Source organism: Carettochelys insculpta, chromosome 4, assembly GCF_033958435.1.
Source record: "Carettochelys insculpta isolate YL-2023 chromosome 4, ASM3395843v1, whole genome shotgun sequence".
Classification (NCBI taxonomy): domain Eukaryota; kingdom Metazoa; phylum Chordata; order Testudines; family Carettochelyidae; genus Carettochelys; species Carettochelys insculpta.
The window spans coordinates 111,557,756-111,585,096 of NC_134140.1; the positions used below are offsets into that span (position 1 = coordinate 111,557,756).

At 41.9% G+C, this 27,341-nt stretch overlaps 1 protein-coding gene and 1 long non-coding RNA gene across 6 annotated transcripts in view; one reads left to right on the forward strand and one right to left on the reverse strand.

Moving 5' to 3' along the window:
• LOC142012750 (uncharacterized) overlaps nucleotides 1–15,211 on the reverse strand; it is a 72,337-nt gene extending 57,126 nt beyond the window's left edge. Inside the window, exon 1 of the long non-coding RNA XR_012645453.1 lies at nucleotides 15,154–15,211. This is a non-coding gene — a long non-coding RNA (uncharacterized LOC142012750). The remainder of the gene's footprint in view (nucleotides 1–15,153) is intronic.
• Nucleotides 11,474–27,341, forward strand: part of CXXC4 (CXXC finger protein 4) — a 28,958-nt gene continuing 13,090 nt past the window's right edge. Inside the window, exons 1-4 of one of the 5 annotated variants that reach the window (XM_074993495.1) lie at nucleotides 11,474–11,876; nucleotides 13,875–13,966; nucleotides 14,187–15,441; nucleotides 18,464–18,484. In XM_074993495.1, the coding sequence (XP_074849596.1) occupies nucleotides 14,395–15,441; nucleotides 18,464–18,484 (1,068 nt within the window). In that variant the 5' untranslated portion in view covers nucleotides 11,474–11,876; nucleotides 13,875–13,966; nucleotides 14,187–14,394. Of the gene's footprint in view, nucleotides 11,877–13,874; nucleotides 13,967–14,186; nucleotides 18,766–27,341 lie in introns of those variants that run through there. The other 4 variants (XM_074993494.1, XM_074993496.1, XM_074993492.1 and 1 more) reach the window with 4 other exon arrangements.

The window sequence follows — 27,341 nt, forward strand, 5'->3', positions numbered from 1 at the left end:
ATTTGATTTAGAACCACAAAGCAACCTATGTAACCACAAGCTCTTATTACTATTGTCTGTATTTCTTCTTCATCTCCCCTTTTATTGCTCATTACATTGCAATTGTGTCCTGTTAGACCATTACTATTGTGATCAATGTCTCAGTGTAGACAAGTCCAAAGCTTTTCTGGAATTGGGTTCTTAAAATGTGAGGTTTTTCAAGCAGGGACTGCACCTTCCTGTGTTTGTACAGCACCTAACACAATGCCTTCCCAATCCCAATGGGGGCTTTTGGACATTACTGTGTTATTCTCTAACTACATGATTACTAGAACTGCCACATACCCTAGTCAAGCATCTTTGCATCTTGACTGACACTCTAGGAAGCAAAGGTTGATTTTGAGACTACTGATAATTACTCAAGAACAATTAAAGTGTTGGATCTCTTTGTGTGGAACAAGGGGAAAAACTGACTTACTTATTACTGAATGAGGATTCTGAATACGACCAGTGTAAACTGAGTTTGAAGAGGAAGGGCTGTAGGCAAAGTTTCCACTGGGGCTGGACCAGGATTCTGGAGACAGTGCAAGAAGTGTATCTTTGAATGAAATAGAACAGCCCAGTGTTTGAAACTGTAAGGAGTAAATGCCCATTAAGGTACCAAGTTGATAACAGGAATCTAAAATGAGTTGCTATCCTGGAAAAAAAATTAAAAACCCTTTATATGGGATACAGCAGGACACCCAGAAGTCTGTTCTTAATTATAGGTGGAAGTAATAGAAAAAATGATGAATCTTACACGGGATGAAATCATGTGGAAACTTACTTCATACTGTTTAATATCTTTGTGAGTACTGAAAGTATATGTTTACACTTAAAAAGCTACAGTGGCACAGCTGCAATATTTAGTGTAGACACAACACACATCAGTGCTGGGGGTTCTCCCACCAGCGCAAGTAATGTCCCTGAGAAGCAGTAGATAGGTTGATGGAAGAATTCTTCCTTTGGACTTGTATTGTCTTTAATGGACTAAAGTCATCTTAACATTGCTCAAGAGTGTGCATTTTTCACATCACCACTGATGTGAAATTGACCTAATTTTCTAGGATAGACCTGGCCTACATAATACAAGCGGAACTCTAAGAGCATGGCTCTACAGAAACACCCAGGTAAATTTTGGAGAATTATTTAAAGATATGAAGTAAATGCCCGTATGTTTAAGTATGTTCAAGAATGAAGTAAGACCAGTGTACCCGAGTGAAGATATCCACATGGGAATTTAATGCACTTTAATATATGAGTGTTGATGTACATCTTTAGTTGATTCCCCTTAACTTTCCCAAGTGATCCTGTGTAGACATGCCTTAGAGTTCAAATTATTTTATGCTTTTAACAGATCTCAGATGAATCTAGACTGCATGGTAGGACAAGGAAGTTTATCTATTTCTTTTTCCATCAACCTTTTTTCTTTTCAACATTGCTCTCTATAGCTGACTGACTTAATTGCCCAATAACTTGATACTGGTGAGTTTCAGCAGATAAGGTTCCCCACACTGGCAGAGCAATGCTGAACAAGTACAGCTAGGAAAGCAGTCAGAGGCCAACTCTGAGAATGATAAAAATGCCACCTCAGTGATGCAGTCTGAAAATGCTCCACTAATTAATGTTGATATGTTCAGAATTGCTTCCTAAAGATAAATTTTACACCTGGAACAGAACAAGGTCAAATACACCACTTAACTTATGGGTACAAGTAGGACTTAAATAGTCCAGAGAGGCCTCATGGTGTTGGGTAAAATGTTTCTGACCTGTTTTCTGTACACTCCACCTTGGATTTGTAAAGTACAGTTTAACCTTCATATTGGACACCTTTCTTCTTAGAAAATTTGGCACCCTTTCTAGTATTTTCCAAATCGAAGAGGGAAAGGTTACGATGGTTAAGTCATGTGACAGTCTAATCTGCCTAGTGTAGCCTATAGAATTTAGCTTATTGAGCATATCAGTGTGCTTAAAGCTTATTTTTTATATATCTATTACTCTTAGAAGTGTATGTGTTAATTGTAGAGTAGCGTATTTAGGTTAATGGGGAGGCCTATTTTTGGTTTATTTGAGAAGTAATCTCAAGAAATCTGCAGAAAAATCTGCAAGGGGCTTTTGTATAGGGATTTTCCCTTTGGGGTAAAGATATTTATTTTTCTCCATTTATGGTAGCTTAGTTGGTCTTGAAGAATATATATGTGGATTTGTGTTAATATTTCCCCTTATTCTGTGGTCAGAATCCCATTCTTTTGGCTATCAACAGGAAGATGCAATGGCAAAAAATGGCCATCACCCTGTTGACTCAGAACATTCAGTCAAAGGTCAAATAATGTCATTCTGTGCTACTTTCCTGACCCCCTCTTGGAATTTGCTCACAAGGACTGACATCATACCTCGTGTACAGGTGTAGTCACAGGGGAAGACCCTAAAGACCCAATCAAATCTGGACACACCAGAATTCCAAAGGGGTGGATGCTTAATTTAGCAGAGGTATTTAAGCACAGTAATAAAAAGGCCTATATACGGGTGAGGAAGCAGAGAGTCCCACCCAAGGCAGAACAGACTCATGCTTTCTTGAGTGTGTTTCCTTCCTTATCTTTGGAACCAACCTTTCTTTTCTTAATCTGTAAATCTCTGTTCTGTACCTATATTCATTACTGTCATGTTCCTCACTGGGTGTGGCATGGAGCGACCTTGTCACCAGAGCACTGAGGAGTTATAGTGAGTATGACATTTTCTCTCATAGCATAAGTGCAAACCTTAAGTGCAGCTAGTTGAGCAAGCTGTATGAGAATAGTTAATTAAGTCAATTTTGTTTGTAATTGGATATCTATTCTGTAACTCAATGTCATTCAGTTTGTATCTGTTACACCTGAGTGTTTGCTTGTTTGATGCCATCATGCTGTTAAAAATAAATGACCTATAAGTATTGCCAACAATGTTGCTTGTGTGATGGCTGGGAATCTTGAGAACCACCTCAGATCCAGGACTTGTGTTGCTCTGGACTAAAGTTGACCAATGGAAAGGTGCAAACCTTTAATCTTTAAGTCAGATGGGTGAGCCTACCCAAACCAATATTTCCATCATCGTTCCCTTCTTGTCAACACTAGTAATTGTAGGTTACTTCAGGGTGGTGTAGCCATCACTCAGAGCTGCCCATCTGTGTGGTTGTCAGTCCCATAAGAAAGGCCAAGCTGCAGAAAAAGCCCTAGAGAAACCAGGACTTTGGACTTTTGGTGTACATCAACACCACCTACTTGCATGCATCCTTTTCATCGCGCACCAGCTCACAAGATTACGAGGACAGAGACTGCAAGGGCAAGACAACAAGACCTACCCAGAGGGAGAAGAATGCTGAGTTCCTGACTCCTAGGACCAGAGTTCACCTTTGTCCCTTTAGGTATCCTGAGTCCTTGTTGTTGTGTGTTCCTATCTTTGGATATCACTGTAGCATCCACTGTGGTTTTCCTCTGTTTTATAGAAATTGTTAAGGGGTTTCAGGGCTCTGAGGTTCAATCTCATAACATCTCATGTTAACAACTGAGTGTTTATTGTATCTTGTTTTGTTACCTGAAGGGGCCCTTGCCTAATTTACTTGTTATCTATAATAAATGCTCTCCGAATTACACCTTATTCTGCCTCTGTCTTTATAACTCACCTCGTGATACACGTGGGAGGGAGGACAGAATCTGTACACAGCCCCTCTTCTGATTTGTTTATAGTTATATCTGTTTTGGGTTAACAGCACAGGCCACTGCAAAGTAATGTCTTTCCCCCGAAGTTGTGTGTGCCTCAATATTTAAAAGGTCTAACTTGAGACATGGAGGAGACCAAAAGCTGTCACTGACTTCAGCTACACTCAAATAGTCTGATTTCACAACAAACGTGCAACATTTACTCTCTTTCTCACTAACATGCAATAAAAATGGCCCTCAAATTGTCCAATTTTTGAGAAAAATGTTCAAAATTTCTGTTAGATGAGAAAATATTCTAATTTTGCTCAGTCCCACCTGTGTTTTTAAGTATTTTAAGTGCCCACTGATTGGCAGTTATAATGAAATTTATGCCATGAATTGAATGATGGAAGGACACGATATATTTTTGATGCTTCATTGATGTATAATCAATAGACGTATTTTAGGCAGCTGTTTGCAAACAATTTTAGATATCTGACAATAAAACTGACACTAAACAATAATTAGGTAACAGTTGTAATTTATCTAAAAGTATTAACTAAACATTCTTAAATAGAATTGTAAATGTCTGACGCCTATGACAACCATTACAAAATCCTTTCATAGGCTGCACAATTAACCTATGTTAATTCACACTAGTAATGAAGTTCATGTTTTCTAGTGATCCTCTGAAAAAGTCTCTGTGAAAATATTAAGTGGTAACATTTCATGGGAGCACCAAATTTTAAGTAGCAGACAATTTCCTCAGGGTTTTTTTGTAGACAAAACCAACAATAATCTCCTCAAAAATAACTGTAGAATTACTACAATCTGCAAAATTCAAAGTAATTTTTTAAAAAAATCTACATTCAGAGAACATAGCTCTCACTTCTTTTAAAGGCTGTTTCCTTGTTTTGACTTCCTGCATTTTGATTGAGACAGATGCTGGCAAATTTCTTTTGGGGGTCTATTCTTTACAAAAAAAAAAAAACAGAACAAATTATTAGCTGCAGCCAGCAGCAAAATCATAACAGACTAAAGTTTGCTCAAATAATTTTGGAAAATAACTACCAGATGCTTTGTACACTGGTACATTATCCATATTTTGGTTGCTGAAAAACAGGAACAGTATTTTAATGTTTAAGTCACTGTGAGGTAAGGTGACCATCTGTCTTGTACTGAGCGGGACAGTCCTGTATCTGGGATGCCAAAAAGGCTTCCCTGGGGCTCCTGGTTCCCTGAGGCTGGGCGTGGGGGCCAGCTGCTGCTGCTGCTGCTTTCCTGGGGTTCCCAGCAGCTGCAGCTTCCTGGTGGCCAGAGCTTCCCCAGGGCTGGGGGCCAGGGTTGGCAGCTGTTCCTTCTGCAGGGCTCCTGGGGAGCACCTGCAGCTGCTGCCTCCTTCCCTGCTCTCCGGGGCTTGGTGGAGCCACCCCTCCTCCTCTCGTATTTGGGACAGGGAGATATGGTCGCCCTACTGTGAGGTCCCACCCCTAGCTAAGTTTCACTGGGGACTCCCTGCCTCAGGGGTGCTTCAGCCTTTTCCCCCATCTGGAGCAATATCCGCTGCAGCCCTGATGTGAGGCGCTTTGGGACTGGAACTCCCCACAGCAGAAAGGGATGTAAGCAGGCCAAATAGCCTCTTATCCAGACAGATACATATACAAAGTACATCCTGTTGTACTTTGCTTGCTAATGTGTACCTTGTGAATAATTTTCAATAACTTGGAGTAGGTAAGCCTACCAAAGTAGAGTTCCCCCAATCAGCTCTGTGTCGAAGCTAATCCCATGATCATATCCATATTTGGCCTGTGAGTTAGCATCAACTCATATATTCCTTTCCACTTTTGGGATGCCTTAGTTTCCCCTTCATCCCACCCCCCTCCGACAACTTTCACAATGATAGCTGGAATTACACACAGTTGTGAATGTCCATCCTTTCTGAGTTCCTCTTGTCCCAGCAAGCACCTCTGTTTTGGTGTGTTTCAGTTTAATATCTCTTTTAGAATAAAGGCAAATCCAGATTGCAAACTCTACCAATACATTCATAGGCCCGTCAATAATTTTCTTACTGGAATATGTGGCCCCAAACGTAACCAGTAACTCCTAGGAAAACTACATGCAATGTAACATTGAATCATGTATGCCATGGATATACATTATAGATCCTCTTAGTCAAAGTGCTGCCTAAAAGCCTCCCTGATTCAAATTGCCACCTTCTGGGCTCCTCTGATAACCCTACGATGTGGCTGCTCAAACTCAGTCAAGCATGCTGTCTCGGCACTCCACCCCTGAGCAAATATTTCATGCTCAGATTTGCAGAGATTATGAAAAATGCAGCATATGGCTATGACCACAAGAATATCCTCATTAAGGTCTAGCCTGCCAGAGAAGCATCACCAGCATGCTTTCAATATGCCAAAGGTGTCAGCTGTCATCAAGCACCTGTGCAGCTTGTTGCTGAATTGCTCTTTATTGCTATCCATGTATCCCTCGTAAGGTTTCATAAGCCATGGCTAGTAGGGGCACACGGGATTTTATAGGCATTTCAACATCCCCCACTGTGTTTTTATAGTCTGGAAAGGAAGTTCCCAATTTCATCTTTCTGCATAGGCCAGTGTAATCAAAGATGTGTGTGTCATGCACCTTCCCAGACTACCCTGTGTTGATGTGCATGAAATGGTCATGGTAATCCACAAGAACCTCCAGCACCATGGAGAAGTACCCATTCTAGTGGTGTCTGTTGCAAGGTGGCCAGGTGCTACAATTAAAATCTGTGTGCCATCTATCACTCCTACACAACTAGGGAAATGCATTTCTGCAAAACCCTTCACTATTTCAGACACATTTCCCAGAGTTACAGTTGTTCATAGCAGGATGCAATTTATTGCTCTGCACACTTGCAGTAACGCAGCCCCAATGGTCAATTTCCCCATTCCAAATTGATTTGCAACCAACTGGTAACGGTCTGGACTTGGCAAAATTCCCATTCACATCAACAGGAATTTTTCCTGTGTGAAGTTGCAGCATCAGGCCACTGGTGAACAAACTTGAGAGCTATAGAGTCATGCTTGGGGTTTTTTGGGAAGTGACGAGAGCAGAAAGCCAATACTGACAGAAAAAGCCCAAGCGAGTAGACTTTATTGGAGAACTTTTATCTCCAAAGAGATCATTAACTTCACCTTCTTCTCCCATTTGGACACAGTATTTATAATACAGATGGGCCAAGATGGATTTGCAAACCTCAGGTCAAAAGCATTCACCAGAGCTAATCGCAAAGGGCTGAATGCTCCAAAGGAGTTAGGCTCCTGGCTTCCAAAGATTTCTTATTAGGAGCCTAATTCCTTATGAACACACAGCCAAAAAAAGCATCAACAAACATAAAATTTTAACAAAGAACAGAAATGGAATTTCACATTTTTTTCATGTTTGTTTTCTCACCAGTCCTAGTATTTACAGAGGTTTGGCTTCCACATTCATTATCACTGAAGCAGCCAACCAGGGCCCAGCAGATTTTCACATAAATAAGTTTTTTGGATGAAAATAAACATCACCTGTGATTTTTAATATTTTGTTTTTCTATCAAAACTTGTTCTTTTCATTGACTCTGAATATTTTCTTTCAACTTGCTGTGGTGGGATCCACTCACCATAGTGGCACTCTCCTGTTGGCCATCCCAGGAATTAGCGCTGCCAGCTAGCCCACCCTCTCTTGGTGGTCCTTTTCCACCATTTTCTCTGCAGACTCACCTCACTCTAAGTACTGCTGCATCCTTTTTATGACTTGCACCGCTGACCATATCACCATCTGTGTACCTGTCAAGCCACTCTCACAGTAGCAAATGAGAGGTGTGGGGTGCCTCCAGACCCACCAGCTGCTTCAGGTCTCCATCTACAAATCCCACATATAGCAACCTCCAGTGCCTCTTTTTAACTCTGTCCAATTTTGCTTCAATTTCCTTGGTCACTTCCCTAGAATCCCAGAACTTTCTTCACCCATATCTCAGAGCATTCAGCTACCCAAGCCCAGGTGTTCCCCCCAGTTTATGACATCAACTGCTCTGTCCAAGGTGCTGTCCTTGTTGTAGCCTGCTAGGGACACCGTCCTCTCTTCTTTGGCTTCCTGCAGCAGCTAACTCTGCTTTGAAGCTCCTTTTGTACTAATCTGCTGGACCCTCACTGGCTGCTTCATGCATCCTTCCTCCAATTGGTCTGCTTCTTGAGCAACCTCTCTAGGCTCACCTCCTCTGCTCCTTTCTGGGATGAGGTCTGGCAGGCCCATAAGACCTCCACTAAACCCTTTCACTCCAGTGTGGGGTGAACACCCCAACAAATCTGCCATTAAAAAATGCAGTCCTAATGTTTACACATGTATTAACTAATTATCTCACAGTTTTTAGGGATTTCTTTCAGTATTCCATTCCCCCTATATTCTTATCTGTTCACAGATAAGTAAGAAAAAGCTTTTTACAGAGAATCCTTAAGTGCTGAGCCACTCCAAAAAGTATTGAAGACCTTTAAGTATTTCCACAAAAGAAACAAATAAGTTACATACTGTGTCATTTCATATGACAATTAAAGGTAAAAGTAATGTTCTTGTTTACACATGAAAAAGGTTATCTGTGTTTCACTTTTCCTATCTAAGGTTATTGTAAAGTATAACTTGTTCAACGTTGTATCAGAGAGGTAGCCATGTTAGTCTGTAGTATCACAAAAACAAGCAGTTCTTTCGTGCCTCAAAGACTAACAAAAAATAAATGTGTTAGTTTTTAAGGTGCTGTTTATTTTATTTATGTTTATTTTTCATTCAAGTAACAATTTAACACACAAAAATTATGTTTAAGTGAGATTCATGTGGTGACGACACAAAGTGACAAAAACAAGTAAATTCAAAATTAAGGATGATACCATCTCTGAAACGTATACTGATTATTGATCACATATGGCACATGACATAGCCTTGAAATACTCGTAATGCCTATAAACAAAGTGACAAGGATTGAGCATCTTAATACAAAATGCACCTGAGAGAGCTATGTCATTTAACATATAAATAGTTTGCATTTATATTCTTTTCCCCCCATAAAAATACCAATATTAGATAAATAATACTCTGAAAAATGCAGCAGAGTTGTCATGAAAGACCACACTGACTACTTTGGAACTGTTACAATCTACTGTGAAACTATTTAGGTACTGAAATTTTAAACTACAGATTATGTATTTAGCGACATTTAAACACCCAGATTATTTTCTTGATTGGCTGTAATGGTGCCAAATAAGGCATAATGATGCATAATATAAATATTAATTTAGGGAATTTTAAAATGCAGATTATAAACCTGATCGACCATAAGAGCTTATCTACCGTGTAAATGCTTCTTAGCTTGTGGAACATTGATACTACAACCACTGCTCCTACTCATAAAATCCATGTGCTAAAATTTCTCATGAATTTTTTGTTGGAAAAAAGTTAAAACTTCTCTAAATGTAGTTCTTTCCATGAAATATCCCAGAATATATGTTCATATTATATCTTAACAGACTTAAAGATTTCAGTTTGATGATAAAGCCATCATTTTCTTTTATGAGCACAATAAAGTGAATGAAATTACTGCCTTTTCCCTACTTTCCCACATTTTACAAATCTTAAGATTTTTTTCTGATTTTTTGAAAAAATAATCACAGCTACTTATGTATTAACTGTTTAGTTTCCATGATCCTCTACGTTAAATTAGGCAATGTTCCCTTGAATGCAAATATCCTATTACAATGTCAGCAATTCAATTTGGATGAAAAACTTGTGATGCACAATTCAGTTAATTTAGCCTTTTTTGGGTTTGCAAAAAGCCACAAATGGGCTATATTTTTACACGTATATTAATATTCAAAAGTATTATGTTTGTTCAGATATATTTCTACCAGTGGATTCCTCAAAAGCAGTTTGCTCTTAGATCTTTGTTTTTGAGCTTTTCATAGTCAGAATTCACTAACCAAGATATTTTGATTGGACACAGATCAGATAGTTTATGTCCATGGCCTCTCTGGATGACTAACTCAGAATCAGCTTTCTGGAAGAAATAATCATGACTATAGTTTTAATTTTAAGTACTTCACTTTTCATCATTGCTGAAACATTTGTTTAAAACTCTCTATTTCATCCAGCAAACTTTTGCTAAAATAGTCATGGAAACAAACATTAAAGTGGTATGAACCACGTTAAAACAAATTGGTTTAAAATGCATATTCACCAGCATAGGATACATACCATTTTTCACTCTTCACCATATTCAGCTAGTTAGGTTTTTTTATACTACACTCTTCACCAGCATCGGAGCATCCAATACTACATACATGGGGTAGCTGTCATACAGCCACATCCTGCAGCATTTAGAAGCCCTCTCCACCCCCGCCCAAGAAAAGACTGCAGGGTCTGGTCTTAGGTTTGTTTTATGCTCCACAACTGAAACATTATTTGTGTATCATTGATGTGGTTAAATGTCAGATGCACATAAAAAACAGTCATGCCACCAACCCCAGAAAAAAATGGGCAATAACTCAAATGCTGACACACCCAGAGCTATGGTTCCCTAGCAGGATACTTACCTAATAAGCATATCTCAAGCTTTCACTGTTGTAAAAGTCATCCTCCTTCTGGCATTTTTGGTCATTCCCAGCTTTGTAAGAAACCTATTGGGGTGCAAGAGTCAACTGTATAGCTCCCTATGCAGGATTGCACCCTCACACTGTAAACTTCTGGGGGCTGATCCTGTCAGTGTTCTCTCTCTAAGCATGCATGGAGATCAGGCTAGACACAAATTTCATAATCACAGGTCAGTAAGATGAAGGCAGATATTAGCTGGCTAGATCATACCCATGTTGAAAAGTGCTGTAAATTGAATGTAGAGCACTGGTTAGCCCCTTAGTGGATACTTGTTCCAAGTACCAAAGTTTTAAAAAGTTTTACTTCTAGTCTCTCCCTAACAAACACAAAGCAGAAACGTGTGCCCGCGCCCCCCTACAGTCCTTGCACAGCCCAGGCAAATTCTGCACCTACCTACAGGGAGAGAAATAATATTTTCGAGATGGATAAAGAGCCGGAGAGGCAAAACATGACCTTAGCCTAAGAGGATTGAGGTTTCGAGTCAGCTGCGCTGGCCGGGAGCTGAACTGAGCGATGTGAAAGGTCTCTCCCATCTCTTGACTTCAGAGATTCAAGCTGTGTTCACTGCAAAGCAGACTTCAGCGCAGCCGTTCCTGTTCCTCCTCTACAGCTCCTCCCGAGAAACAGCTCCCGCCCGGAGATGCTTAGGCAGGGGGTGAGCTCGGGTGCGCCTGAAAAGCATCCTTGCAACAAGCCGGGGCCTTCCCACTTCATTCTGCGGCGCCCGCTCCGCCTGGCCCCAGCAGCCAGGCCAGCCCCGCGCAGAGGCAAGTTTGCTGGGGAACCGAGGGGCTGGGAGCCTCCGCCAGCCGCCGGCTCCTTACAAATGGCTCTCCGGGAGCCCCCCGCCCCTCCTCACACCCCCGCCCGCCTAGCGAGCCCTCCCGCGCGCGAGGCTGGGAGGCGGACGTGCGCTGAGCAGGGGATTTGCGGAGCCAAGCGGTGGCCCGTGTGCGCCTCCAGTTCCCGGTGTAATTTGCAGCCAATCATCAGTAGGTGTCCACATCCCTGCATCCTCCTCACCTCGGAGCCAATCACCCCCTCCCCTCCTCCTCCTCCTTCCTCCCCTCCCCCAGCCGCCACACACCCGCGCACACACACACACACACAAACAGGGAGAGACTCCCTGGCTCCCTCCCTCGCACACAGCGACTGGAGACGGACCGAGAGCAACGCGCCAGGGAGAGGAGACCACCGAGCACACAGCCTGGCGCTCTCTCCCTCTCATACACACACACACACACTCACGCAGTGCCTGCTCTTTCCTCTCCCCCACCCCTTCCTCCTCCTCCTTTCTCTCTGCAACCGGGGGGAAGCCACTTACAGGTATTTGTTGAGTGGATCGGCGTCTTTTTTCCCACCCCCCCTCCACAGTTTGTTTACAAGTATCAAAGTTGTAATTGAGGAGCTGCCAAGACACCTCTGGATATTTCTTCTCCTTTGTGCTAGGGAGCGATGCACAACTAATTAAAGGCAGACAGGCTGGTAGCGTCTGCAATTGCAAGCCCCCAAATAAAGAGCCTGGTAAGTGATTGTTTGGTTCTCTTCCTCCCCCCCCCCACCTTTTTTTTTTCCTTCTGTGTTTTTTGTTTGTTTGGTTGGTTGGGTTTTTTTGGGGGTGGTTTTGTGCCTGTCCTCTAGGATCGTAAAAGTAGATTAATGCGAGACTTGGGCCATAAAAGGCGCTGCTGGATTAATTTATTAATTAATCTGCACCCGCCCCTCCTCCTGAATGTTAAATATGACCTTTGATCTCTATGTCTCTGGCAGACCAGACATGCAATATTGAACATGTACAGGCACACTGGCTTAAGCAGGCACCAAATCATGCAATCTGGAGAGCTATTTTTATTGTGATTTCTAAATGCGGTCTATAGTTAAGAAAAAAAAATCAATAGCTGTGTCTTAGGTGCCCTTTTCATGCTCCAGAGATGCATCGATTAAACAATAATGACCTGGTTGGTGGGCACCATCATTTTCTCCTTTCTGGTGGTGATAAACCTTGAAGGGGGATAGGGATGGGGGACTGGCAAGGTAATAAGCAAAGAAATGGTGCAGAAAAAGCCACTTGAATGCTATAAAAATCAAGCAAAAATGCTTGCATTATTGAAGATTTTGAATTAAATAAAAGCTAAAATATTAACACATTTCCCTCCCCAGTTGTCTGAATTTCCTACACATGGTTGGCAAAACTAGTTTTATTGAGTAGTTGTTATTATGGACATGAGGTTACAGTTTCATTTATAGAAACTAGAAGGTGTTTCTGGCTGTAAATGTGTAGCCTTTCTCTTCCAAGCCTGGAGCTTTTTGGGGGCACCCTTTTAATTGCCATCAGACCCCCTGAAGGAAGCAGCGGTCTGTTTTTCCTGATGTGCAAATAGAGGTGGTTCATGTGTGATTAGGGTCTTTCTGTGAATGGAAGATGCATGCTAGTTCCTAATCCAAAGGAGACTGAGGTTTCTTATCTAGACTTATTCTACTTTAAGCTGGATTTGTTCATATAAACCCTGTTTTTAGAATAACATCAGTACAAAATGAAGTTTTTGAACCTAGGAGGTTGGGCAATAAAGGGTTCATTAATCTAATTATGGTCCTAATTACTGTAAGTGATAACCATTTGAACCATACATATTTTAGCCTGAAACAGTACTGGGCCATTTGGTGACCCTGAAGTAAATGTTTCTGGTCCATATATATGAAGCTAAAGATACTAGAAATATCTAAAATATTCAGGTGAAGAATCTAGAAAGCAGATTCTCATAATAGAATTATGTTTGAGTTATGTTTTGCTTTACTTTCTAAAGGCTGAAATAGTGGATCTTTCTCCCTGATCTCCATATTAAAACATCCCTTTATCTGTCCCAAGAATGGCCTATGAGAAATAAAAGGCACAGAAATCCTTATTCCTGCATTAAACTTTTATAATTATAATAATAATAATTAATAATAAACTGGTCAATCCCACGAATGGTCAGTTCAGCAGGTGCCCACATACTTGATTTTTTTTAAATAAACCAATGTATGTTCCTGTAATGCCTATAGGAGGTGCTTTTTTAAAAACAGTCTTGTGCAGCCCCCATGGCTTGGAGGTGAAAAAGAGCTTCCAGAATTGGAGATGTTCAGTCCTTAGTACAGCTGCAGGTTCTGAGGTCAAAACCTGTGAAATCGCCTGGCTTATACACTTTCATCTCCTCTCCATTTTCATTTATTTTAAACAAGCAGAACACCACCCTCTCTACCCCACAAGCACCACCGCCACCAAATGGCTCCTCCAACTGAGACCTGTCCTTGGTATATTGAATTAAGACCCTAACACAACCAGCTGTGCTGGGATTCAAACTAATGACCGTCAGACACAGAAGGACACAGTGGCAGCTGGTCGACCCCCCCCCACGCCCCCTTAGTTCAGCTTGTCTGGGGGACAGGGTCTCAGCATTGTGTTTGCTGACAGTTTATTCTCTAATGCATCCTGGACTTTCTCAGTACTTCACTTGCTAATTTCCTGTCCCTTTGCTTCCCCAGACCATCGCTGCTTCCCGCTTTCCTTTACATCTGCATGCCCCGGCAGCATACGTCCACCCATTTCATAATGTTCAGCTGCCCTCTGCTTCTAGGTAGGCTCGCCCTTCCTCCACCCCTGCTCTGCATGTGTCAGCGCCCCTCCCCAGGGATGCCGGGTGCCCGGCTCTGAAGGCATTTCCGCAGGGGGAGGCGAGGCGGGAGCGGGCTGGCGGCGGTGCGGGTGGCGCTGGAAGGCGCTGAGCTCGCCGCGGCGCGAGCGCGCGCGCGTTTCATGTGCCTTGACACCTTTTGGGAAATGACTTTTTCTTGTAGTTGCCCCGGTTCCAGAGAGGATGCAGACGAAGAGGCTGCCTGACCGTGTGCCGGCTGCAGACATGTCCCCCAAAGAGGATTAACCTCCCCCCTCCCCAGCCACCCAGCTCCCGATCCCAGCCAGACGGCGGCTCCTGTGGCCCTCCGCCTTGCCCCTCGCTGCTGCAGCCCCCCGTCCACCCTTCCTCCCCCTGCCCCTCCAGCCAGCATGAACACCAACGTGTGCGTGGAGAGCGGCCCCAACCCCGAGGCCCCGGGGCTGCCCAAGGATACCCACCTGCCCGAGGGGGCCCTGAACAGCCTTGTGGATTACAACTCGGAGATGGAGCGCTACCGCTCCTTCGCCACCTTCTACAAGACCAACGGCGGCGCCTTCCCGCAGGCGGCCAAGATCGCCCGCATCACCACCCCCATCTTCCCCAGCGCGGCCGCCGCCGCCGCCGCCCGCATCGGCATGTCCCCCTGGAACTGCGACACCGCCACGGCCGCCGCCGCCACCGCCATGCTCTGGGGCAGCAGCAGCAGCGGCGGCGGCGGCGGCGGCAGCAGCCCGGGCGGTGCACGGAAAGCCGCCGCCGCCGCCGCCTCCAGCAGCAGCGCCGCAGCCGCCGCCTCGCTGCACGCCGGCCGGAGCGGCAGCCTGCCCCACCGGAACGAGTCGCAGCGGCTGGGCAAGCCCGGCTGCCCGCCCGCCGAGCAGCCCGCCTTGCAAATGGCCAATAACAACTTCCTCTCGGGCCTGGCCCCCGAGCACTGCAGACCTCTGGCGGGGGAGTGCATGAACAAGCTCAAGTGCGGCGCCGCCGAAGCGGAGATCATGAACCTCCCCGAGCGCGTGGGGACTTTTTCCGCCCTCCCTGCTCTAGGGGGCATCTCATTACCTCCCGGGGTCATCGTCATGACAGCCCTGCACTCCCCCGCCGCCGCCTCCGCCGCCGTCACGGACAGCGCGTTTCAAATTGCCAACCTGGCAGACTGCCCGCAGAGCCATGCCTCCTCCTCCTCGTCCGCCTCCTCCCTGGGAGCCGCCGGCGGCGGCGGCGGGAGCGGCGGGGGGGCGGCAGGGGGAGGCGGGGCGGGAGGGGCCGGCAACCCTGCCAAGAAGAAGAGGAAAAGGTGCGGGGTCTGCGTGCCCTGCAAGCGGCTCATCAACTGCGGCGTCTGCAGCAGCTGCAGGAACCGCAAAACGGGACACCAGATCTGCAAATTTAGGAAATGTGAGGAGCTCAAGAAAAAACCGGGCACTTCACTAGAGGTCAGAGGCGATGATTTCTTTTTTCCCAGCCTCCCTCCGTCCCTCCTCAGCCCCCTCCCTTCCCCCCTCCTGTCTGGCTTCAAGATGCAGCATCCCTTTTCGGAAGCCTCATTCCGGTTGTAAAGTGGGAGGGAGGGGTACCGCACACGTGGCGCTGGCTTCCCCCACCTGGTAGGATCCCACCCTGAAAGGAGGAGGGTGTGTGTTGGGGGGTGTGTGTGTGTGCCGTTAAATAAGAGCCTGAAGGAAGCAGGGGAAGGGGAAGGTCGCTGATAAAGATTTTGGCAGGGTGCTGAAACAATGTTTATAGTGGGGATGCTCAGAGCTGTTGAGGCAAACTGGAAACCCTGTATACAATGGAAACCACTTCAAGCCAGGGGTACAGCTGCAGTCCCCTCCCTACCCCCCCTAGTTCCAGCACCTATATGGATTTTGTTCTCTGGAAGAATTATTAGAGTTTCATAGAGTAACATCAACAGATGACTAATTAAAACTATCTTCGTTAAGAGTTTACTTTAAGACATATGCACATGCTGGGCACATCCAATCCTATAAAATTGTTTGAACAAGCTCTGTGTGTTTATCTGTCATTTTAAAGAGGTCTGGTTGGTGACATGGAACGGATTTTTACTTATATGAAACCAGTGGTGGAGGGTAAACACTTCTGAACTCGAAAGCAACTGGGGAGTTTATGTTTATCTCTTTGATTTTTGGTGGAGGGGAGGGGGAAGAGCAGAAAAAGAATGCAGGTGAATACTTGACTTCTTAGTGGACAGCAGTTCAGAACAAATTAATAGCCAGCTAGATATTTTCAGCGTGACTGATCGCAATTTGATTAAGAAAGACGGTTGGGCCCAGATTTAAATAGTTTGGTGCAATGTGCTACAAGTTTTTTTTTGGCAATGCCTTTTACAACGTAATTCTTTCATGGTGTATTAAAATGTGACTGAAATTATGTCTAAGCTGAACTGTATATACGTTTATATTTACAATGTGTCCTCTAAACTGACAATGTAGTGAGTATCACAAAGCTGTAAAGACAGGCTTTCAAGTTTAGTAGACATACAAAAGACAGACAGATTTGATGTTGTGGAAATTTCAGTTCATGTTCTGAGTTATGAGAGACAATGACAAAAATACAAAAATATATGTAAAATTAGGTGATATTTTTAGACAAAGGAAAACAAAACAAGAAAGACTAATCATATGCAATCCTTTGTCATTATTAAAATTATAGCGTTGCTGGGTAGATGCACATATCAGATGTGTCTGAAGGTGTCAGGGGGAATGGTAGCTTTATTACTGAGGAGCACTGTGTTGGGTGACAGATCAAGATTTGCAGTCACAGAAAATAGCAACAAAGTAAGAAACTGCAACTTCCTAGTTTACATGCATATGTGGTTATTTTCTAACTCATTGGGGGAGGGGTCTAGAATTAAAGAAAAACAGCCCTCCAATTTGTTTGACACCAAATTAATGAGTACAGCATTACAGATATATGAATATTGCCATTGAACTGAAAGAAATTTTGTTCAAATTTGGCTTTCATGATTTATTGTATTGTGTCCCATCAAAATTCATTCCTCCTTGAAAGAGTGAACTGTCTGTGCTGAAAGTTTGGTTATTAGTCCATTTTTATAGTATTTTCTTCTGCTGCTTTTTAGAATTAATTCAATATCACAGAAACATAAATTATATAGATTTTTTCAGATGCTAGGTATCAGCTGTTAACATTTGATTTCATTTCCTGTTTTCGGTCAACAACATACTTCCATTAATTTTTGTTGAAAGTTTTCAGATAATGCTGAATTTGAATAGTGATCTACAATTTGAAGAGAAAACATTACTTTTTTTAGTGACACTTGTCTGTTAAGTGACATTGAACTTTGTTATACCACTTAAGCAAAAAGTTCTTTTTCATTAAGCGAGCAATCAAGGATGCCTCTATGATTTATGGTTTATGATAAATGATAGATCCTGATGTCTTACTGATTTGTTCGGAAAGTGAGATATTCTACAGAAGACTAGTTTATACCCTTAGCACATCTTTTTGTGAGTTTGTTTGCATTTCTGAACACATTTCATGAATTTTCATTGCTCTTGACAAAGGTTCTGTACAGCCTTAAAAATCGTTCGGCCATGTTCTGAGAATGCTACCCATTAAAATTGTTTCGCTGCTGTGGCTCATTAAAAAAACCAAAACCAAAACCGCAAGGTTTTATTGGCCACTTGTGTACTTTCATAACCACCTGCCTTCACTGCTTTTTTCTTTTCTTTTCTTTTTCCCCCCTCTCTCTGTCACACACACATATACACACCTCTACTGCTATATTCTGACTGGAAGGAAGCAGATTTCTCTCTCCAGGTGTAGAGAGATCAGTAGATTTTCAGTCTCCGTAGGTCATAACCAGTCACAAAGCATGTCAGGGCATGTGGCTAATAACCTTCCAGGCGCGTTATTTGTCAGTAGGAAGGCAAAAGTTCCTAAATTGGATAACTCTCTATTTTTAGTAATTTTTTTCTTTCTTTCTTCTTTTTTAATTAAATAATAAAGCATGGCAGCATGACTGCCTCAAGCACATGTGCGGCAACACTGTTCTGGTTGTAAGGCAACCAGCTGGAAGCATGTCGGAGAGTGACAGGGCCTACATGACTGAACTAAAACAGCAGTAGTGGTTGCAGGTGGGTGAGCATAGTCTACTCACTGAACTGTCTTCTCAAGCTAGCTTCGCTTGTGTTCTTTGTAAATCAACAGGTCTCCTCAGGGGAAACACTATGGTCTAGGTAGACACCTTATTGAGACAATATAATAAAAATCAAGGGTTCAAGTTCTATTATATACATATGGAAATTGTGGTTTTCAGTTACAGAGAAAATATGAAGGATATTGTCTACAAATTATGGAAATAACAAAAGATTGGAAGTCAAACTATGCAAAAACTTCAGTCAATTGACAGAATCCACTGAATTCATCTCTCTTTTTTTCCCCCCTTAAATCTGTTCTTGGCTTGGTGCAATGAAGGCATATGATGTAACTCTCAAGGTTAGTACACTAGGTTTAAGACAGATTTTCATTATTGCTTTTAGATTGCCTGACCCTTATATTTTTAATTAAATGCTTCCCTTCCAGCATCTTTAGCAAGTTACTTTTATTTTTCCATGTTTTATATTAATCTTACCTTTAAAAGCAATTCTGTGCTAGTATTTTAACAGAATTTTATTCTTAGTAGGTGATTTTATGAATAATATTAATAAAGGTATGAAAATAAGTGATATCCTGTATTGGTCTGCATACTTGTATATATGTACACTAAGTTCATTTAGATTTACAGTTAATTTAAAGAGGCATAACCATTTTTTGTCCAGAGAAATTACTTACTGTCCTTCCATTAATGCATATTTATATAATTCGTACTGAGAGTTACAAAAAGTAAGCTCCAGATCTTATTTTGCACCCATCTCGCTCTTTGAAGTCAGTAGGCCTGATTTTGATTTCATTAGCCCCAGTTTTATGCTGGTGAAACTCCATTGATTTCAGCTGCACGGCTCCTGACTTAAATAAGTGTGATATCAAAATTAAGCACAGAGCCACTCAATTGAGTAAGAGTAGAATTTGAGCACAACATTAAGTACCTTTCATACTGGGGCATAGTGTGATAATATTCAGTGTAACTTACTTTATTTATAAAAGATATGTTAATCAACTGAGTTACTATTGAAAAAAATAAGCACTTATTTTCATTCAAAATAAATTTTAATATTAACCCTAATTCTGGTCCTTTTGAACTCAGTGGGAGTTTTATGACTGAGTTAAGTGGGAAAAGAATCGGGTCTCCTGAGTTCAATGAAAGAAGCATTCGACCCTAAAAGTGCAGCAGCATATGGCATTGCAACTAGGGAAAAGGGGACTCTATGAGCTACCTCGGCACTTTTGCTCCTTGTTTTGGCATCATATATGAATATTGTTAAGGTAACACAATGGATAGGGGTCAGTTAATGGGACCAGAGGAGGCATTTTTTCCTCATGTCTTTTTAGCTTTAAGTTACACACTATGGTGGGAATCCATCGTTTGAGGGAGAACTAGAAAATTGAGAGGGAACAGGTAGCTAATATGATCAGGGTGATTAACTGGAAAGTCAGAAGGAAGCACAAGCAACTGTCTATGTTTAGTGATCAGCCCACTGCCTGTGTTTGCTGTTGTGCCTTGGATTAATTATTAATTACAGGTTGAACCTCTCTCGTCCTGCACCCTCATGATCTGACTGGTGCCGTATGAGAGAATCTGTCAGAACATGGGAGGTCAACAATTATCTAGCACATTACCAACACTTCTAAGAGCCCAGTAAGCAATGGAAGACATTTATAGGTAAATTAGAACTAAATAATTATGCAGAACACTGGCAGCCAGGACTGGTGGTTGTAGACAAATTTTATGGGACCACGGGAAACTTGGCCACACCCATTATAAGTGGTCGTCAGGCTAACTAAATGTATGGTAGATTACAGATGTTGCCATATGAGAGAGTTCTGGATTAGAGAGGTTCAATCTGTATTTATTAATATTGCAGTTATTATTTGCATAGGCATAGTGCCTAGTAGCGCTAGTCATGGACCTGAACTTCACTGTGCTAGAACAAAAAGTAATTGTACCTGTCTCTTCCATGCTGTTTTCAGGAATGTGGTTATCAGCCATAAAGCTCTCACCTGTCTGGAATTTTATTGTTTGTAATTTCCTCCTTGTTGTGCAGTTGCATTCTAACAATGCTCTTGTTTTTACATCTCTGTGGCTGCACTCTTAGGGGGAAGTGGTAGAACATTCTTAGTGGAGGGTTCTTAGCTCTGGAATTCACTTCTCCTTATAACGTACTAGAATCAGAATCTGGACATTTTCTTTGGCTGTTTCTTTAGTTTTTCAGAAACATGGCAAGATGCATTTGTTTCTCTGTGTTTTCTTGTTTTCTGCTGCTTCCTCTTAAATTGAGCATGTAGCCAAAGAGGCATTTATCTTGTCAGAGGCTAGAGGAGACAGAGGTAGGTTTGCTGAAACTTTGCTGTAGCTTTTTGAGTTAATTTTGTAGTATTCACCTAGATATTACACTAATGGGTGCGATAGTTTGAATTAAATAATTAGTTCTTTTTGGCCATCTCAGATCTTGTTGAAACAATGCATGTCATAGTGACACCTACCGTAGCTCCAAGGTATTCTCTGGAAGAGCTGCAGGCATCTTCACTCTGGCTGACACGAGCCTTAATGCTGTGGCTGCACAGAAATCTCATTGGAGCCATTTGCAGTTCTACTCATGGGACCGGGTCCTCCAAGGTGCGAAGAGTCTTCATCTTTCGATTAAGTCATGGGAGTCTAGTAAATTGAGGACCTTGGAGAAAGCAGTCAGCACTTTGCCACTTCAGGCCTACTGTCCATTTACTGATCAACAGTTTTAAGGGGTTCTTGATCTCTAAAACTGTAGAGGAATTGGTACTTACTTAAACAGGATGGTATTTAATCTGTTTATTGTATTTCACATTTTCTTATCATTTTCATGTAATTTTTAGAAATACAAACCAAACAAAAATTAGTGTACAGTTCAACATATTTACATAGTAAAATCCCAACATTGTAGCTCACTTTTGATGAGAGACATTCACAGACTCCCATTGATGAAATGCACTAGAATTTTGCATTGTACGAGACAGGAACAAAATGGTTGGATGTTTTTTAAAATGAAATCACCCATTACTGAAGAAATCGAGTGCTACCAAAATTAGATACTAAATTGAACCTAATTTTAAGGAATCAGCCAGACAGCCAGACCTAGTTAAACTTTAATTTTTTGGAAACCCTACTTTTTATTCGGAAATCATTTGTATTCGCTAGTTGTTGACCTAATATTTTTCATTAGTAAAATATTTGAATTGCATAGAATATTTCATTATGCACCTGTTTAAAAATGTTGTAGTTAAACAATTGACAAGTCAGGATTATAGGTCAGGCTGGCTACGTCTATACAGGCAGCTTCTGTCAACAGAAGTCACTGTCGACAGAGAAACCTGGCAAAACTTCTGTCAACAGGTAGTATCCACACACAAAAGCAGATCGAAAGAGAAATCTGCTCTGTCAACAGAGAGCAGCCAGACTGCCCTGCCCTCTCTCAACAGAACGGGTGACCAGAAGCTCTGCAAACAGGGCTGCCCATGGAACACGAAGCCCTCTCTGTTGACAGAAGGGTCTACTCAGGCACTCTGTCAACAAAACACTGTCTACAGAGGTGCTCTACCTGATCTGGGAGAAGTATAATGCTGCTGGCTGAACAGCTGAGTGTTTTTGACAAATTCTCGACAGAGCACTTTAACTTTGTAGACGCTCAGCAAGATATGTCACCAAAAGCCCAGTTTTGTCAGCAGAAGCTGCCTGTGTAGACGTGACCATTAACTCCTGAGTTGCCGTCTGGAAACCCCATTTGTTTTAATGACGCTACACATTATCTAAGTCAAGACTTAATTTTGTTGTGCAGTCTTAAGGTATTATGCCTTATGTAAATACAATGGTGAAATTTTGGGCCCAGTGAGGTTAATGGGAGTTTTGCCATTGACTACCGTGGGGTCAGGATTTAATCTAGTATTGCAACTGATTCGCCACTGTATTTTTCAAGTTTTACACTGGCTCCAACTCCTATTAAGTCAGTGAATATTGATTTGATGGGTTTGGACAGATTGATTCACAAAGTACATGGTAAATAAGACCAGATATTTGTATGGTAGACATACACATAAGAAGTAAAATGTTCTAAAGTGCCTAAGTGGCTTAGGAACCTAAGCCTCATATTCTATAATAACTTAGGCACTTAGGAACTAGTTGGAATAGGTTTCTAAGTTTGAAAATATTATCTAGGGGTGTATTTGTCAAATGAGTGGATCATATAAATAACTAGATTGTGTGGGCTTTGACATGCTTGCCAAGTAGTCTCACATAAGACAAAAGGGCTGCTTGTCCTACTATGTTACAGTCTGATTTATTCAGTGTAGGAGTTGCAGAGTTCGGATCTAAATATTTGCATTTATATTAAGTAATAATATTTTATTTTAATTGGCCAGATCCCGAAGTTCCCACTCAGTTTACATTTATTACTTAGTGTTCCAAAACTCTTTCTGAAGGCTGGGGGAGTTTTGTTGTAGTAAGGAATGAGTTAGGACTTCAGCTGTTGGCACACTATGAATAGCAAGTATGTAGCAATGCTTTTAAAATATACATATTTTAAAAAGTCTGCCTTGGATAAAGGCCAGTTACTAATTGCTGTATCACCATCAATGTATTTGTTGCATAACGATTGTTAGGATACTAATAGCACAGCAATGCTAGAAACAAACCATTTCAAACCATACTAAAAAAGTACCAATGAAAGAAAAGTTGGTACTCTGAATGTGTAGGTTTTAAAGTTTGTTTGCTGAATATAATATCCCTGTGCAGGTAAACTTGTAAAAAAAATAAATAAAAAAAATTGGAGATACACATCTCCTAGAACTGGAAGGGACCTCAGGAGGTCGTCTAGTCCAGTCCCCTGCCCTCTTGGCAGGCCCAAGCACCATCCCTGCCATCTATTTGCCCCCATCCCTAAATGGCCCCCTCAAGGATTGAGCTAACAACCCTGGGTTTAAGCAGACCAATGCTCAAACCACTGAGCTATCCCTGCCTCCCTCCCTCCCTTAGAATGCGCATATTAAAGTCTAATAAAATATTACAGAATCTGTTCAATCACTGGTTTAAATTAGAAATGGTCTTTGGGTAGGACATGTCGTGAACAGGTTAGGATAAAAATTTCAAAGCATCTAAGTGACTTAGGCGCCTAATGCCCAAATCACTTTTTGAACATGCTGCTATGTCAGACTTAGGGTTTATCGAAAATGGTGTTCTTAAGTCACTTACGTATATTGAACATTTTTCCTATAGGCACAATTATTTTTGAGAACTAGTCTTATCCTCAGAAAGACTTCTGTCTTGTTGTAATCTCTTTTTGTTTTGGTGGGGAGGGGGCTGAATTTAGTTTATCCTCTTGTTCTTGTTCCCTTAAACCTCTCCTTTGAGTGCTCATGCTGAACAATAATGTTTTGAAATATATGGTTTAATTTGACACTATTCTGTTATTTAGAAACTCAAGCTATGGTTCCTCATATTTCTTTTCTTTTTTGGATGCCTTTGTATTTTTCACAGTCACATCTTGTTCTATCACATGCAAACACCTATCCTAAAATTGAATTATTCTGCAGGGTAATCTAAAGTGTCCCCCTATTCAGCATCATATTTTTTGTTGTTTATTGAGTTATGTTGCACCATACTTCTGATGTGACAGCCATTTAATAATGTTGAAGCCTTAGCTCTGCAGGGGCTAAAAAGATCCCAGCAGGCTTGTTAACTTCCACACTCAAACATTATTGGAAATATTTTCTCCTCCCTGGAACTTCTAGGCTTCCTCTTAATTTATTTTAAAACTATAAAAATCCGTAGGTAGGTATGTGTTACAATTTTCTAAAGTTTCACTGTTTCTTAGTATTTAACCAGATGTTCAGGTACTAATGTGATGAGCGTAGTATTATGAAACCCACAATAGCTCAAGTCTAGGTCTTACTGTATGTCTCATTCTTAAAGAATAATAACTCATCCGATACTTTCTTATTTAGCTAAATTAGCATTTCTTTTTTCTGCCATTACGGAGTGTTTTTACTGAGATTACTGAATTCAGAACATTTCAGAATTTTCCTTGTTTGTTGTCGCAGGACAGTTTATGTTTCAGCTCCATACTAACTTGCAGTGAATCACCATTTATTTTATATAGCATCTTTAATACTCAGTGTCATAAAACACTTTATTAAAAGAGCCATTTGTAAGGTAAGGAGAATGGAGAGATTTTGAAGAGAGGAAATTATTCAGTGGCTTAAAGAGTGGAGGGGAGAGAGAGATCTCCAAGTGGAGAGGACAACACACTGAACTCAGGATAGTTATAGTGAATTGTAGGGAGTTCAAAATGGGAAAGCAAATGAGTGGGACAGATAGATGGACAGTACACAGCTACAGAAAGTTCTCACAATCACCAGTTTTTACCTGGATTCAGAGCCAGTACAGGCTGAACCTCTCTAATCTGGAACTCTTTCCTCTGGCAACATCCATAATCTGGCATGATTTTACTTAGCCGGACAACCACTTATCATGGGGTGACCAAGTTTCCCATGGTCTCATAAAGTCTGTTTACAGCCACCAGCCCTGGCTTTCAATGTTCTGGGCTGTTATTTAGCTCTAAATCACCCCAAATGTCTTCTAAGAGCCCAGTGAGCAGTGGAAGTGCTGGTAATCTGCTAGTCAATACTGACCTCCCATGCTCTGGCAAATTCTCTCGTCTGGCACCAGTCACGTTCCAAGGGTGCCAGGTTAGAGAGGTTCAACCTGTAGTAGATAGGAGCTATACAACCTTAGTTTTTATAGAAAAATGGTAGCCTACTGCATTCAGACCCCAAAAAAGAGAATTGCTGAAGCCAGGACTGGAAGAGACAAAAGCTGGAGTTAAATAATTCATCAGAAACTTCATCAAGGCAAGGAAGAGTTTATGCAATGTTTCATAACTAATGGTAGAAAAATATACATATGATCAATACATCCGAAAATATTATTGGGGTCTAGTATTGTGCTTGAGGTTGAGAGGCAAACTACAGATCTGGTTTGAGAATAACAGCAAAATTAAAAGCATGAGACAAGCAAAAGAACTATTGTTTTTAATGTATTCTTTAGTTGAATATTTTGGTGAAGAAAATTGCTGACAGAGTCAAGACAGGCGAGAGAATGAAGTGAGATGCAAAGTTTTTGATGGGGAAAGTGGCAGTCAGACAACCCAGAGAGAAACAGGACAGGACATTGCTAGAGAGGATCGTGGAATACAGAAGAGCAAAATTACTGGTAAAACAGAAAGGTGCACTGAGATCAAATAGTGTAAGAAGAAAGAGGAATTTGTGGTTATGGGTGGAGTGATTATCATTAATGGCCCAAAGAAGCACATATTTATAGAGGGTGAAAAAGTTAAAAACCAAAAAATGTGTGCTGGTAAAGCTGGTTAAAGAACTCTGAGGTTCCTGTTTTCTCCTTAACTTTGCTGAGAGAAAGGATGGGAGGAAATAAGAAAGGGTCAAAGGGTCACTTTTCTGGTGTGTGGTGGTGGGCTACTCTGAAGTTTTCAGAGCTGAAGAAAAATCTCCAGTAGAGTCAATGATGAGTTATGCAAATATGATATTACAAAGATGGAGGGGATGGCGGTGACCAATTTTTTGCGGGGTAGATCTACTGAGGAGGTGGTTTTGTTCATAGACCAGTGTTGGTTGCCACTGAGACAGCTGTGGCCATTAGAAGTGCTGTGGAATGGGTGCCAGGGTTTAGGTGGGGAGAGGGTGACTGAGCTAAAAGTAGTGATGGAAGTGACACAACGCTTAGTGACATGACGCTTAGGCCCTGTCTACACCAACTTTTATATGGGCAAACTTTTGTTGCTCAGCAGTGTGAAACAGGTCCCTAAATGACATAAGTTTGGCGGCATAAGCACTCATGTGCACAGAGCTATGTTAGTGGGCAATGCTCTCCCACTATCATAGCTACCACTGCTCATTTCAGTGGTTTTATCTTGTCGACAGGAGAGTTCTCCTGCATTGGGATAGCACAGGTGTACAAACAGTCTTACGGCTGCTGCACTGGCACAGCTGTGCCACTGTAAGCTCACTAGTGTATACATGACCTTAGAGTGTCAAAAGAAAGATGGTAGCAAACACCACCTCCGTGGAGAAAGTTTAGATGGCGAAGCATCAGAACGGAGAAGGGATTTGAAGTGACAAAGAATTCCCAAGACCCTGGATGACGATTGACAAGAGAGACTCAGTCTTCACACACAAGAGGGGAATTTTAGAGGTAATGAACTAGGCTTTCCCATATCTCTGTGGATAGAGAACTACAATTTATTTAACTTCTTTTCCATGCATTGAATTGAGTTCATGCCAGGGAGATGAGCTGGGTACTAGGGAAGCATGTGGTCTGGGAGGCTTTATAAGATCAGAGGAATACGAGCTGATCAAGAGCTAAGGAAATGATGCAGTTGTGGGTCCTAACCAAGCTCATAAGTGGGAGGCATGGAGATGATTCTGGCAAATAGAGGACTGAGAGGATGCACTGAGTGGGGACTGCTTGGCCTGGGTCATGTAGGTTATCAGAGGAGGGTATAGGCTCAAGGAATGCAGATTTGAATGTGTGGAAGGAGTGGCCATCCTGATGCAGCCTCAAGAAGTCAGAGATTAAAAGGGGGAGCTGGAAGTGTTGTAGATGTGATCTCCTGAGTGGACGGCAGTGACAAAACAAAGGCAAAGTGTCAGAGGTCAGAAGATATTTAGGACTCCCACCCCCACTCACCAGAGATTGATGGGTGGGTGTCTAAATGATAGAAGAGATTGATAATGAAATTTTAAAACTGTACCCTGTGAGTAACCTGTCACTAGTGAATTCAGCTATAAGATGTAACACTTCATGGTTATTTGGTGGCCTGCATAAAATGAATTGGAGGTCTCAGTTCCATGCCAAGCTGAAGGCTAATTGTCATCATAGGTGATCTCAGAAGAAAGGCTAAGAACTGAATGTCTTTGGAAACAAATTAAAACCTTTTAATCTCTACAGGTGCTTTTTCCAGTTGAAGAATTTGGATTAAATACTGTAGGGACAAGTGTGCTATGGCTTTTCCTGCTGGATCTGATCTGTGGGTGTGTTGAGCTTACCAGGCTTTTCTGCTGTCAGTCCGGAACCTTTAACATTGATTTAAAAACAATCCCTTTCTCCTGTGAATTGAAGATGTCACGTCTAATTACTAGAGCTGGCTGACATTTT